Source organism: Anopheles stephensi, chromosome 3 (assembly GCF_013141755.1).
Source record: "Anopheles stephensi strain Indian chromosome 3, UCI_ANSTEP_V1.0, whole genome shotgun sequence".
Classification (NCBI taxonomy): domain Eukaryota; kingdom Metazoa; phylum Arthropoda; class Insecta; order Diptera; family Culicidae; genus Anopheles; species Anopheles stephensi.
The window spans coordinates 21,282,738-21,293,602 of record NC_050203.1 but is presented as its reverse complement, the minus strand read 5'-3'; the positions used below and the strand labels follow the sequence as shown (position 1 = coordinate 21,293,602).

General features: G+C 50.8%; 4 protein-coding genes across 8 annotated transcripts; 3 read left to right on the top strand and 1 right to left on the bottom strand.

Moving 5' to 3' along the window:
- Positions 1-69: 69 nt before the first annotated feature.
- On the top strand, positions 70-4,963 carry LOC118512855 (xenotropic and polytropic retrovirus receptor 1). 5 transcript variants are annotated; one of them, XR_004906357.1, is made up of 7 exons: positions 70-570; positions 1,694-1,847; positions 1,920-3,331; positions 3,396-3,638; positions 3,708-3,841; positions 3,990-4,098; positions 4,660-4,963. XR_004906357.1 is itself a non-coding variant. In XM_036057931.1 (6 exons), exons 1-6 carry the CDS (start codon positions 502-504, stop codon positions 4,697-4,699), a joined length of 2,052 nt encoding a protein of 683 aa, XP_035913824.1. In that variant the 5' UTR covers positions 70-501; the 3' UTR covers positions 4,700-4,963. The 5 variants fall into 5 exon arrangements, 2 of the variants coding, with proteins under 2 accessions (XP_035913824.1, XP_035913825.1); XR_004906359.1 differs by having other exon boundaries at positions 3,708-3,911; positions 4,660-4,938; XR_004906358.1 differs by having other exon boundaries at positions 3,708-3,911; positions 3,990-4,963.
- A 262-nt stretch (positions 4,964-5,225) lies between these two features.
- Positions 5,226-6,906, top strand: LOC118512858 (mitochondrial-processing peptidase subunit beta-like). Its single transcript, XM_036057941.1, has one exon. The coding sequence runs from the start codon at positions 5,378-5,380 to the stop codon at positions 6,794-6,796; it is 1,419 nt and encodes a 472-aa protein (XP_035913834.1). The 5' UTR covers positions 5,226-5,377; the 3' UTR covers positions 6,797-6,906.
- A 148-nt stretch (positions 6,907-7,054) lies between these two features.
- LOC118512860 (26S proteasome non-ATPase regulatory subunit 4) lies at positions 7,055-8,917 on the top strand. Its single transcript, XM_036057944.1, has 2 exons — positions 7,055-7,215; positions 7,305-8,917. Exon 2 carries the CDS (start codon positions 7,394-7,396, stop codon positions 8,639-8,641), a length of 1,248 nt encoding a protein of 415 aa, XP_035913837.1. The 5' UTR covers positions 7,055-7,215; positions 7,305-7,393; the 3' UTR covers positions 8,642-8,917.
- Positions 8,918-8,971: 54 nt separating this feature from the next.
- LOC118512857 (microspherule protein 1) lies at positions 8,972-10,859 on the bottom strand. The gene is made up of 3 exons (XM_036057940.1): positions 10,665-10,859; positions 9,224-10,598; positions 8,972-9,154 (listed from the first exon to the last, which is right to left on the bottom strand). Exons 1-3 carry the CDS (start codon positions 10,757-10,759, stop codon positions 9,062-9,064), a joined length of 1,563 nt encoding a protein of 520 aa, XP_035913833.1. The 5' UTR covers positions 10,760-10,859; the 3' UTR covers positions 8,972-9,061.
- Positions 10,860-10,865: the final 6 nt, after the last annotated feature.

Genomic DNA, 10,865 nt, shown 5'->3' with positions numbered 1-10,865 from the left:
TGCTTCGCACATTAGCGACGGCAGATGGACATGCGCTTTTGACAGTTGTATCATCGCAGTGTGTTTGATAATCATTTTCACTCTAATTATGGTTTTTCAAATGCTTATTTTAATAATTTAAATACAAACCAATGATTTTCTTTGCAATATTCGCTTCCATCACGATTTTCTTAGACGGTAAGAATAAACCGTTTGCACAATTTCAAATCCAACACCGTGTAAACGGCCATCAACCTGTCATCGTGGGCACGATTTTCCCGCAAGCGCTTTGCATCGTGCCGTGTTTTCCACCGTTCCCACCCGTTTTCCACAGCGTGTTGCGTTCCTGTTGCACCCCAGTCAGCGGTGATGGTAGCGATGATGATGCTGTAGCGAAGTACCATTCCCATCTGCTCCCAACACGCAGTAGTAGTGTGTGCACGATGTCCTCGGTAGTAACTGCGTTCGTCCGGCAGGTGGTATAGTAAATCGAGCAACAAGCAATATTAACAACCATTCATCATGAAGTTTGCCGAACATCTGGCCGCCCACATTACGCCGGAATGGCGCAAACAGTACATACAGTACGAGGTAAGTTGGCGTTCGTCTGAAAACAAAAAATGGATTCTTCACCATTTGACCCATCCTGTGACCCTTGTAACAACATGGTGGCAAATCAAGTGGATTGTAGGAGGCGTGAACGTGTGTTTGTGTGATGGAAGCGACTTTCCTTCTGCGCCGACGCAAACTCTAGTGTTTACGTTACTGTTCGGGACGGTTGGTGGTGGCCGGATGTGGTGGCGCGTGTGGGGCGGGAAAGAACCCGAAAAGTGACCCGATCCGATTGAACGCGCGTATGTAAACAATGCACGTCAGCTGTTCCCGCCAACAAGCCCGCGTGCTGTTCCCATGGGAGGGGGGTTAATTTGGTTTTAAATTTTCTTTTCTTGGAAAAAGTGTTACTGTCACCTGTTAGATGCTTCCGTTACGGTAGACTGTTCGGAAAACGGATAGAAGAAATGGCGAAAAACAAACGCAGTGAGACAGCACATTGTAACGGTCACGGCACTGTGTCAAACACATGTTCCGTCTGCGCGTTTTGCGCGTGAAATGCGAAGTGACCGGACGTGACTGATTTGTTTTGTATACATCACATGAATGGTGTGAAAGAGTTTTTGCTTGTTCCGTCTTTCAAATTCAAAGTGAGGACGTGTGTTCTTTGAATGGCAAAAGAAATATGAATCAGATGGCGCCAAAAGAGCACGCCAACCTTGGAATTCGCCTCTTCAATAATTTGCCTTTCCGTTGGGCCATTTCGACAATGTACCTTCCTTTCAATAGTGGCCCTCTCATCTTCAGGGTTCCCTAAACGAAGTTGATTCTACAAAGCTCCTTCTACAAGCCACAGGGTTCCATCGGCTAGGCTCCTTTGGCTAGCCTCCTATGTCAAGGTAACTTTCGCTAGGCTCCTTCAACCAGACCCGTTCAATAAGGTGACATGGTCCCTTTGAAGCCTCTTCGACGTCTACATGGCTTGTTATGCATGTTTCTTCCTGCAGGGTTCCTAAAACGAGGCTCCTTCGGCAGAGCTCTTTTGACCGTTTCCTTTCTATAACTAGGACTTAGGATTAGGACTATTCTGGCATATAGGAGAATATTTTCACAATTAAATAAAAAAAATATTTAACGATCGCCTCTGCCAACAAATTTTCAGGAGATGAAGGCCCAACTGTATGCGGCCGTCGAACAATCGCCGTCTGCCGAGCTGGTAGATCCGGAGGTGTTGACGCGCTACTTTGCCAAATTCGACGAGCAGTTTTTCCACTACTGTGATAGTGAGCTGGCCAAAATCAACACCTTCTATTCCGGTGAGTGTGCCCGCCCATCGCCTAACTTCCATCAATCATCAAACGTTTCTGTTATGTTTTGCGCCGACACAGAAAAACTCGCCGAAGCTACCCGCAAATTCGCGAACCTCCGGACCGAGCTGAGCGAAACGCTCGAGATGGAGGAAAGCACCAAGATGAAAAAGAAGGACAATCTGCACAAGATGAAAAAGAATTTGCTGCGCAAGAAGAACGTATCGGTGCGCAAAATTCAGGAACTGAAGCTTGCATTTAGTGAATTCTATCTGAGCCTCATACTGCTCCAGAACTACCAGAACCTTAACTTTACCGGCTTCCGGAAGATACTGAAGAAGCACGATAAGCTGCTGAACGTCGATTTCGGTGCACGGTGGCGCGCGGAACACGTGGAGTCGGCCCACTTTTACGTGAACAAGGACATTGATCGATTGATCCACGAGACGGAAAACATTGTGACGAACGAGATCGAGGGCGGCGATCGGCAGCGGGCTATGAAGCGACTGCGTGTGCCTCCGCTCGGTGAGCAGCAGAGCCCGTGGACCACGTTTAAGGTGGGCCTATTTTCCGGCTCGCTCATGGTGCTGTGTGTGGCCGTCGTCCTGTCGGCGATGTTCCGGGTGCGACGGGACGATTGGATCGTAGCGTTTCGGCTGTTCCGAGGACCGCTGCTAATCGTGGAGTTTATGTTCCTGTGGGGCATCAACGTGTACGGGTGGCGTTCGTCCGGCGTTAATCACGTGCTCATCTTCGAGCTGGATCCCCGCAACCATCTATCGGAGCAGCACATCATGGAGCTCGCGTCCATCTTCGGTGTCGTGTGGACAATGAGTGTGTTGGGCTACCTGTATGCCGATGCGCTGGCCATACCGGCGTACCTAAGCCCACTGATACTTTACCTACTGATGGCCGGGTTTCTGCTGAACCCGACCAAAACCTTCCGGCACGAGGCACGCTTCTGGACGCTGCGCATCTTAAGCCGCATCGTGCTGGCACCGTTCTTCTACGTAAACTTTGCCGACTTCTGGCTGGCGGATCAGTTGAACAGCATTGTGCCGGCGTTTCTCGATCTGCAGTACTTTATCTGCTTCTTCTCGACGATCAGCAACTGGAGCTACGCGGAGGATCCGAACCAGTGCATTAACAATTCGCTCTGGATAAGGCCGGTGGTGGCGATGCTTCCGGCCTGGTTCCGGATGGCACAGTGTTTGAGGCGGTTTCGTGACACGCGCGACGCCCATCCACATTTGGCCAATGCACTGAAGTATTCGACATCATTTTTCGTCGTCATCTTTTCGTCGATCACGCAGGCCACCCGGGATCAGTACGCGAAAAGCTTGGACAATCCGTGGTTCTATCTGTGGATACTGGCCTCGATTGTGTCGTCGTGCTATGCGTACACGTGGGACATTAAGATGGATTGGGGGCTGTTCGATTCCAAGTCGAGTGACAACAAATTTCTACGCGATGAAGTCGTCTATGGTTCGAACGTGAGTGCGGTTAGGCTTGGTTGATCAGCGTTGCGTGCGTCTCATCCTTTGCACTCTTCCGCAGTGGTTCTATTACTTCTCGATCGTGGAGGATCTTATACTGCGCTTCGGATGGACACTCTCCATGAGCCTGATCGAGATGGGATACATCGATCGGGAGATAATTGTATCGATTCTCAGCCCGCTGGAGGTATTTCGGCGCTTCATCTGGAACTACTTCCGGTTGGAGAACGAGCATCTCAACAACTGTGGTAATTTCCGTGCCGTTCGAGACATTTCCGTTGCACCGATGGACTGTTCCGATCAGGTAAGACTCGATCGCGGATGGTTGAACTTCACTCGATGTTAAACGTTAACTGCCCGTTCCCCTATCCAGACCACCATACTGCGCATGATGGACGAGGAGGATGGCGTCCGCAATCGACGCACGGTGAAAAAGTTGGCCAACAAGAAAAAGTCCGAACAGCGGCTACTGCTCCGGGAGGCTGAATCGACGGAAGATTTAGACATGTAACGTGGCGCTTCCGTATTATGTGTCTTTGCGTTTCACGTGACCTTTCCCTGACGCGGTTGTGCGCATGTGAGCCGTGTCTGTGTTTTACGCGCCAGCTTTTTTGTTTTTCATTCGGTTGTATCTTTTTCGTCCTATTTTCGCCAGTGTGTATCGTTCCCGTTGATCATCATCACAGACAGCCACACGGATCACCGCACCCCATCTGTGAGGATGGGCCCCCATGCTTGAGGATGGTTTATGTTTCCGCATCATCGTACGTTCGACCATTGTCATACATCATCATGTAGTTTTTCTTAGGAAGGAATGGAAGCATCTTATATTCCAAGTAATTGAAGTACTTAGAACTAGCTTAAAGATGTATTGCATTTTTTTTCACAACGCCATTATTTTATGTTATCACATCAAATGTGTAGCGATCGATTCACAGAATGCTTTCTCGTTGTAGTTCGAAACAATTCATCAGTAGATTCGTGCTTTGTAGATTTTGTAGCGCCAAGTGGAAGAAATCCCCTCGGAGCTTACAAACAAAAGGTTTAAACATCATCACATCGTTAAAATCACTTCTTTGTGCCTCTTTTCTCATGTGAATGCCAATCAAATGTTCGATCCCCTTAGTACATCCTGTCGAATATAATCAAGCTGTGTGAAGAACCTGCTGGATCTAACATCCGGAATAATTAGACCTACCAGTATCTTTACTTTAGTCTTCTACAACGTACCACTGATCAACTTTTATCTTACTTTCTTTGTCTGAATGTGTGCTTCGTGCTTGGTGTGGTGTGGTCTGTTTCATGTTCCTCTTCTCAATCCACAGCAGCGACAGTCCTAAAAGGCGGGTCCAGTGGGAAATTTAACGAATTGGCAAACAGGTGTGTGAAGGATTCGTTTTCCCTGACGCACCTGAACCTAAAATGAAGGTATCCGGCGCGAACTCAATTGGCTGAAACAATGTTTGAAACTGCACCACGCAAAACTTACACGACATGCTCTGTACTGCAGAAAGTCGATTGTTTTTACGACGGTATAAATCAATTACTGCCTGGTGCGAACGATGTTTGTGGGAAACAGAAGGAAATAAAATTGTAACTCAAAATTTGCAAACCGATTGATGAAACGTATCAGTTTAGTTGTTAGTGTGTGTGGGGTAGTAAAGTAAATGGAGTATTTGTACAATTTAAAACAAGTAAATATGATGTAAAATGTGTTAAATAAGATGTATATTATTGTAAGAACATTGCGCAATTTATGGTAGTATTTTTGAGGAATAAAATAACCGTTCTGTTTAGATGAACCAAAGGAAACTATTTTAACGGCAAGTTTGAATTTGAACGAGTAGAAGCACCCTGAACGCAGCCGCCATATTGAGCCGCTGTCATCAACCTATCGTTTTCAGCTGACAGCAGGAGCAGAAAGGAAAAACGGCAAGAAGAAAAGTGCAAAAAGAGGTATTTTCGATAACACGAAAAGTTTGTCGTAACACCAGGTTTTTTCACCATCGCAGCGCAGAGTGCCCAAAAAGGGGAAACGGAGAAATGGCCTCGCTGTTGAAACTTTCCACCGCTTTGCGGCGCCCGACGCTGCTGGCCGGAAGCCGTGCCGGATCGACGTATGCGGCCGCCTTCCGTACCGCCCTCTCGAACGAACCAGCGACCGAGGTAACCACACTGGACAGCGGGCTGCGCGTAGCGAGCGAATCCGTCCCGTCGCAGGTGGCCACGGTTGGCCTTTTCATCGATGCCGGTGCCCGCTACGAGGACAAGAACAGCAACGGTACGGCAAACTTTTTCGAACACCTAGCGTTTAAGGGAACGACCAAGCGATCGCAGGCGGCGCTGGAACAGGAGGTGGAGAGCTTGGGCGCCCAGCTGGATGCAAGCACGGGCCGGGATCAGACCTCGTTCACGGCACGCTGTCTGTCGAAGGATGTACCGAAGCTGGTCGAAATTTTGGCCGACATTGTGCAGAACCCGCGGCTGGACGATGCCGATGTGAAGCGTGCCCGTGAGGTGATACTGGGTGAGATCGAACAGGTGGACGCTAGCAATCTGCGTGAGGTCGTGTTCGACCATCTGCATTCGACCGCGTTCCAGGGCACGTCGCTCAGCAACACCGTGTGGGGCCCGAGCAGCAACATCCGCTCGATCAAGGCCGATGACGTGCGTGGTTACGTCAATTCGCACTACAAGGCACCCCGGATGGTGCTGGCTGCGGCCGGTGACGTGCGCCAGGCGGAGCTGGAGAAGCTGGCCGAGAAGTACCTGGGCAAGGTGGAGTCGACGTTCGATGGAAAGGCACCGCAGCTGTCGGCGGTACGCTTCACCGGCTCGGAGATGCGTGTGCGTGACGATTCCATTCCGCTGGGGCACGTCGCCGTTGCGGTGGAAGGATGCGGTGTGGCCGATTCGGATGCGCTCGCCCTCTCGGTGGCCAGCGCACTGATTGGCACGTGGGATCGCACGTTCGGCGGTGGTGTGAATAATGCGTCGAAGCTGGCCGTCGCTTCGGCACACGACAAGCTGTGCCACAACTTCGAGTCGTTCAACCTGACGTACCGCGATACGGGACTGTGGGGCATCTACTTCGAGTGCGACCCGTTGGCGTGCGAGGACATGCTGTTCAACGTGCAGAACGAGTGGATGCGTCTGTGCACGATGGTCACCGACGGAGAGGTGGAGCGTGCCAAGCGTCAGCTTAAGACCCGCCTGCTGGCCCAGCTCGAGGGACCACAGTCGATCTGCGAGGACATTGGACGTCAGGTGCTGCAGCAGGGCATCCGTGTACCGCTGCACGATTTGGAGCGTCGTCTGGAGAATGTGACGGCCTCGAATGTGCGTGACGTCGCGATGCGGTACATCTTTGACCGTTGCCCTGCCGTTGCAGCCGTGGGACCGGTCGAGAACCTGCCCGACTACATGCGTATCCGCTCGTCCATGTACTGGACTCGGCTGTAAAGGTGAAATACTCTAGGCTTTTCTAGGCCGTCTTTTCAGCTATCTATGTGCAACCAAGCGTTATCATGTAGCAGTCAAGTAAATTGTATGTGTTATTGGTGAAAAAAAAACCCAGGAGTTTTGCTTGAAGCGGGAGAAAGACATCCGGAAAATGCATAAAATTTAAATAGGAAATTGGAAATGAATTCAAAACGATGCGATCCCTTCGGAAACGTCGCTTGTGGACGTTTCTGCTAGCTGTCATTTGCGTGCACAGCTGTCAAATGGCGTGAAACGTCAGTTCAGTCATTACGAAGCATTTTGCGTCTGGAATATTATTGCTATTTTTCGTCTGTACATTCGGGACCGCGATAGTGGAAATTATTGTTTTCTGGTAACGCTGTTCAAACGTTTGCTGATTTCACCACTTCCAGCAAAGGGTAATTGCATCCAGACCGGAGAAATAAAAGATTCTCTCATGGTTCATTCACAATAACGTCCATTGTTTGTCTGTCCCTCTTCACCACAGGCGAGTGTAGTCAACATAAATTCGTAACAAAGCAACAACCGCGATCGAAATAACGCACTAGCCAGCCTTCCCACAGCAACACCGACAAGATGGTGCTGGAAAGTACAATGGTTTGTTTCGACAACAGTGATTACCAGCGGAACGGTGATTACTTTCCCACCCGGCTGAACGCCCAGAAGGATGGCGTGAATCTGGTCTGCCTGTCGAAGGTACGCTCGAATCCGGAGAACAACGTCGGTCTGATGACGCTCTCGAACACAACGGAAGTGCTGGCCACGCTTACGAGCGACGTCGGCCGCATCCTGTCCAAGCTGCATCTGGTGAATCCCAACGGAAACATCAACCTAATGACCGGGCTACGCATCGCACATCTGGTGCTGAAGCATCGTCAGGGCAAGAACCACAAGATGCGCATTGTGGTGTTCGTGGGCTCACCGGTCGAACACGACGAGGGCGAGCTGGTGAAGCTGGCCAAAAAGCTGAAGAAGGAAAAGGTGAACGTGGACATTGTTAGTTTCGGCGATCATCAAAAGAACAACGACACGTTCACGTCGTTTATCAATGTGCTGAACGGAAAGGATGGTACCGGTTCGCATTTGGTGTGCGTTCCGCGTGGTTCCGTGTTTTCCGAGGCGCTGATTTCGTCGCCCATCATACAGGGTGAGGATGGCAGTGGTGGTGCCGGGCTGGGTGGAGCCGGATTCGAGTTTGGCGTCGATCCGAACGAAGATCCGGAGTTGGCCCTTGCGCTGCGTGTTTCGATGGAGGAACAGCGATTGCGCCAGGAAGAGGAACAGCGCCGGGCTACGGCCAACAGTGCAGCGGATGGGTCGGCCGCTACCGGTGGTGATAAGGAAGCAACCGGTACGGCAGCAGGCACGGCCGGCGCTTCGTCCAGTGCTCCACGTGCCGCCGGTTCGGAACCGCACGCAGAGGAAGCAATGCTGGAGCGTGCGCTGGCACTGTCGACGGGCGAAATTATGCCGACGGACGATTCGATGCCGGACTTTGCCAACATGACTGAAGAGGAGCAGATCGCTTTCGCCATGCAGATGTCGATGCAGGACGCACAGGAACCAATCTCGCAGCCGGCCAAGCGGCAGAAGCAAGAGAAGGACACGCCGATGGAGGTAGATGTGGAGGATGTCGAGATTGTGGGCGTTTCGCCCGAATACTTGATGAGCGTGCTCGAGAACCTGCCGGGCGTCGATCCCCAGTCGGAAGCGGTACGTAATGCGGTCGGTTCGCTGAACAAGGATAGCAGCAGCAGCAGCAGCGGCAGCAAGAAGTCACAGTCGGACAGTAAGGATGGTAAGGAGGATGAGAGCAAAAAGTAGACCGTTCAATCGCGACGCCTATTTTTGTTTTCCATTCTTCTCGTCCGTCGTTTGTTCCGTTCCGGTGTTCTCCCGGGAAGTGCAAGAGGATGTGCCCCACGGGGTTACTAAATTACTCGATAAGATTGAATCACGCGTGCGGAGTGAGCTCACACGCTCCCTTACTATTCAAGTTCGCTTTGTAAAATCATGTTTGCCGTCATAGTAGCCGACGATGCGCTGATGTCCTAGCATATGTACTGAAATGAAAACAGGATGCACCTTACGAAAAAAAAAGCACAGCCTTCTACCACCTACTAGCCTACTTGCAGGAAAGAAAAACAGTCTCAGTTCTACAAACAGGTTGTAGCGCTTTTATTGGGGCAAATTATAATGTATTAAGAGCTATTTTACATGTAAAACACACCGGGCAATTCCAGCTCAGTTGAGCGGAATGTTCATCTTGGCACTTTCCTGTCGGACGGCGTTGATAAAGTCGTGGTTGATCAGGAAAACGAAGCGCAGGTTCGAAATCTGTAAGCGGGAAAGAAACACACCATGGTCACATACTAACTGCTTGGGAACGGTTCCGATTATGTTTACCTCAATGACACAATTGTCGTTCAGGCGCGTCTTGTGACCGCACAACAGCGGCCGTCCATCGATGTACAGTGGCCGTTTGCCTTCGTTCGTGATGAAAAAGTCGCCGTTGCTTCGCAGTTTGATCGATCCTTGCTTGCGTGATACTTTGCAGGCCGGCCCTTCCAGCGACAGATCAACGTCCACCGTGCTGTCCTTGGTCGAGCGGCCCAGCACGATTTCCTGCGAACGCATCAAGAACCGCACCATACGACCCCGGATCGCAGCGAGCGTTTGGTTGTCGAAATCGGGCGAAAATCCAATGCCGGTCAACGAATCCACCAGCACACTCCACCGGTTCAGCTCATTCTCCAGATGGCGTATTTCTTTTTTGCTCTTCCGGTCAGCCAATGCAAGTTCCGTTTCGAGCGCTTCATCGCGCGGTTCGGCCAGCTCGGCATCGTTAATAAGATCTTCCGCATCGGAGAAGCTTAGAATGTTATCGTTCTTCGGAAGCGATTGTACGGATTGGTCCGGCAGGAGCGAGTACTGCTTCATCAGCTGCCAGTGGTTCAGCAAGTGTTTCGCCGTCCGGGAGTGATAAAAGACGGACGAGTTCTTGTTCAGTAGCTCCTGGAACGTTTCAAGCGTTGGTACTTCGTTTGATTTAATCGTGCCGAGCAGTTCTTCCTCCGCGACGGAAAACAACGCTTTGCTCTGGACGCTTTCAACCAGCTCCGGGTGCATATTGCGCATTGCCAAAACAGCGATTCGTGAGATGGGTTCCTCGTACAGCAGCGAACACCAGCGGATCTGCATTTCCTGGATGGTAAACTTGCACGAGAACTTTGTACCGCGGTGAACCGTGCGCAAATCGTTCGTCTGCAGGATGCCAGTGATCAGCGCCAGATCGTCCATCGGTTTCCAGCGACCAAGATCTTTGGCGGCCACCTGCTGCGAAGCGCTTTTCTTCTTCGTTTTCTTCGTATTCTTCAGAGCACGCTTCTTATCGTTTACCGAGGCGTTAGAGTTTAGCTGCTGCATGATGCTGGTGGCCGGATTGGGAGCTGGCGGTGGTGGTAATGTTACCGTTGGAGTAGGCAGTGGTAGTGGCGGCGGCGGTGATGCTACGAGTGCTGCCGGAACCGGTGTTTGCACAATCGAAGGAGTCGTTTGCATGGGTTCTACAATGGTGGCGGGTGGCGAACTGGTGACGGTGCTCTTTCCGGGTGATGCTACGGTTCCCGGTCCGGTTACGGTTCCCAGCGGAGCCGCCATCGACTGGGAGAGTGTGCGGGATCTTCCGCCGACACTTTTTATCTGCTGGATCGGTGTGCTGGCCATGCTGAACTCGACTATTTCATCATCAAAGCGCTTCCGTTTGATCGATCGTGAGGAGCTAAACGAGAAATAGGAGTGGTACATTCGGTGCTGAATGTATTGCCGTTCGACTGTCTCGACCTACCTGCGTCGCTTTTGATCATTCGCCAAATCGGCTGCACTCGGCGGAGTAGAACATTCCATCGGTATTTCCGACTTGATGGATGTATTTGCATCCATTTTGAAGTGAAATTATTGCGAGAAAACTACACCAAAAATGCAAGCGCGTCTCACAGAAGCAAACCAAACAATAAAATTGGCGTTGTATTTATTTTCTCCCCATTTG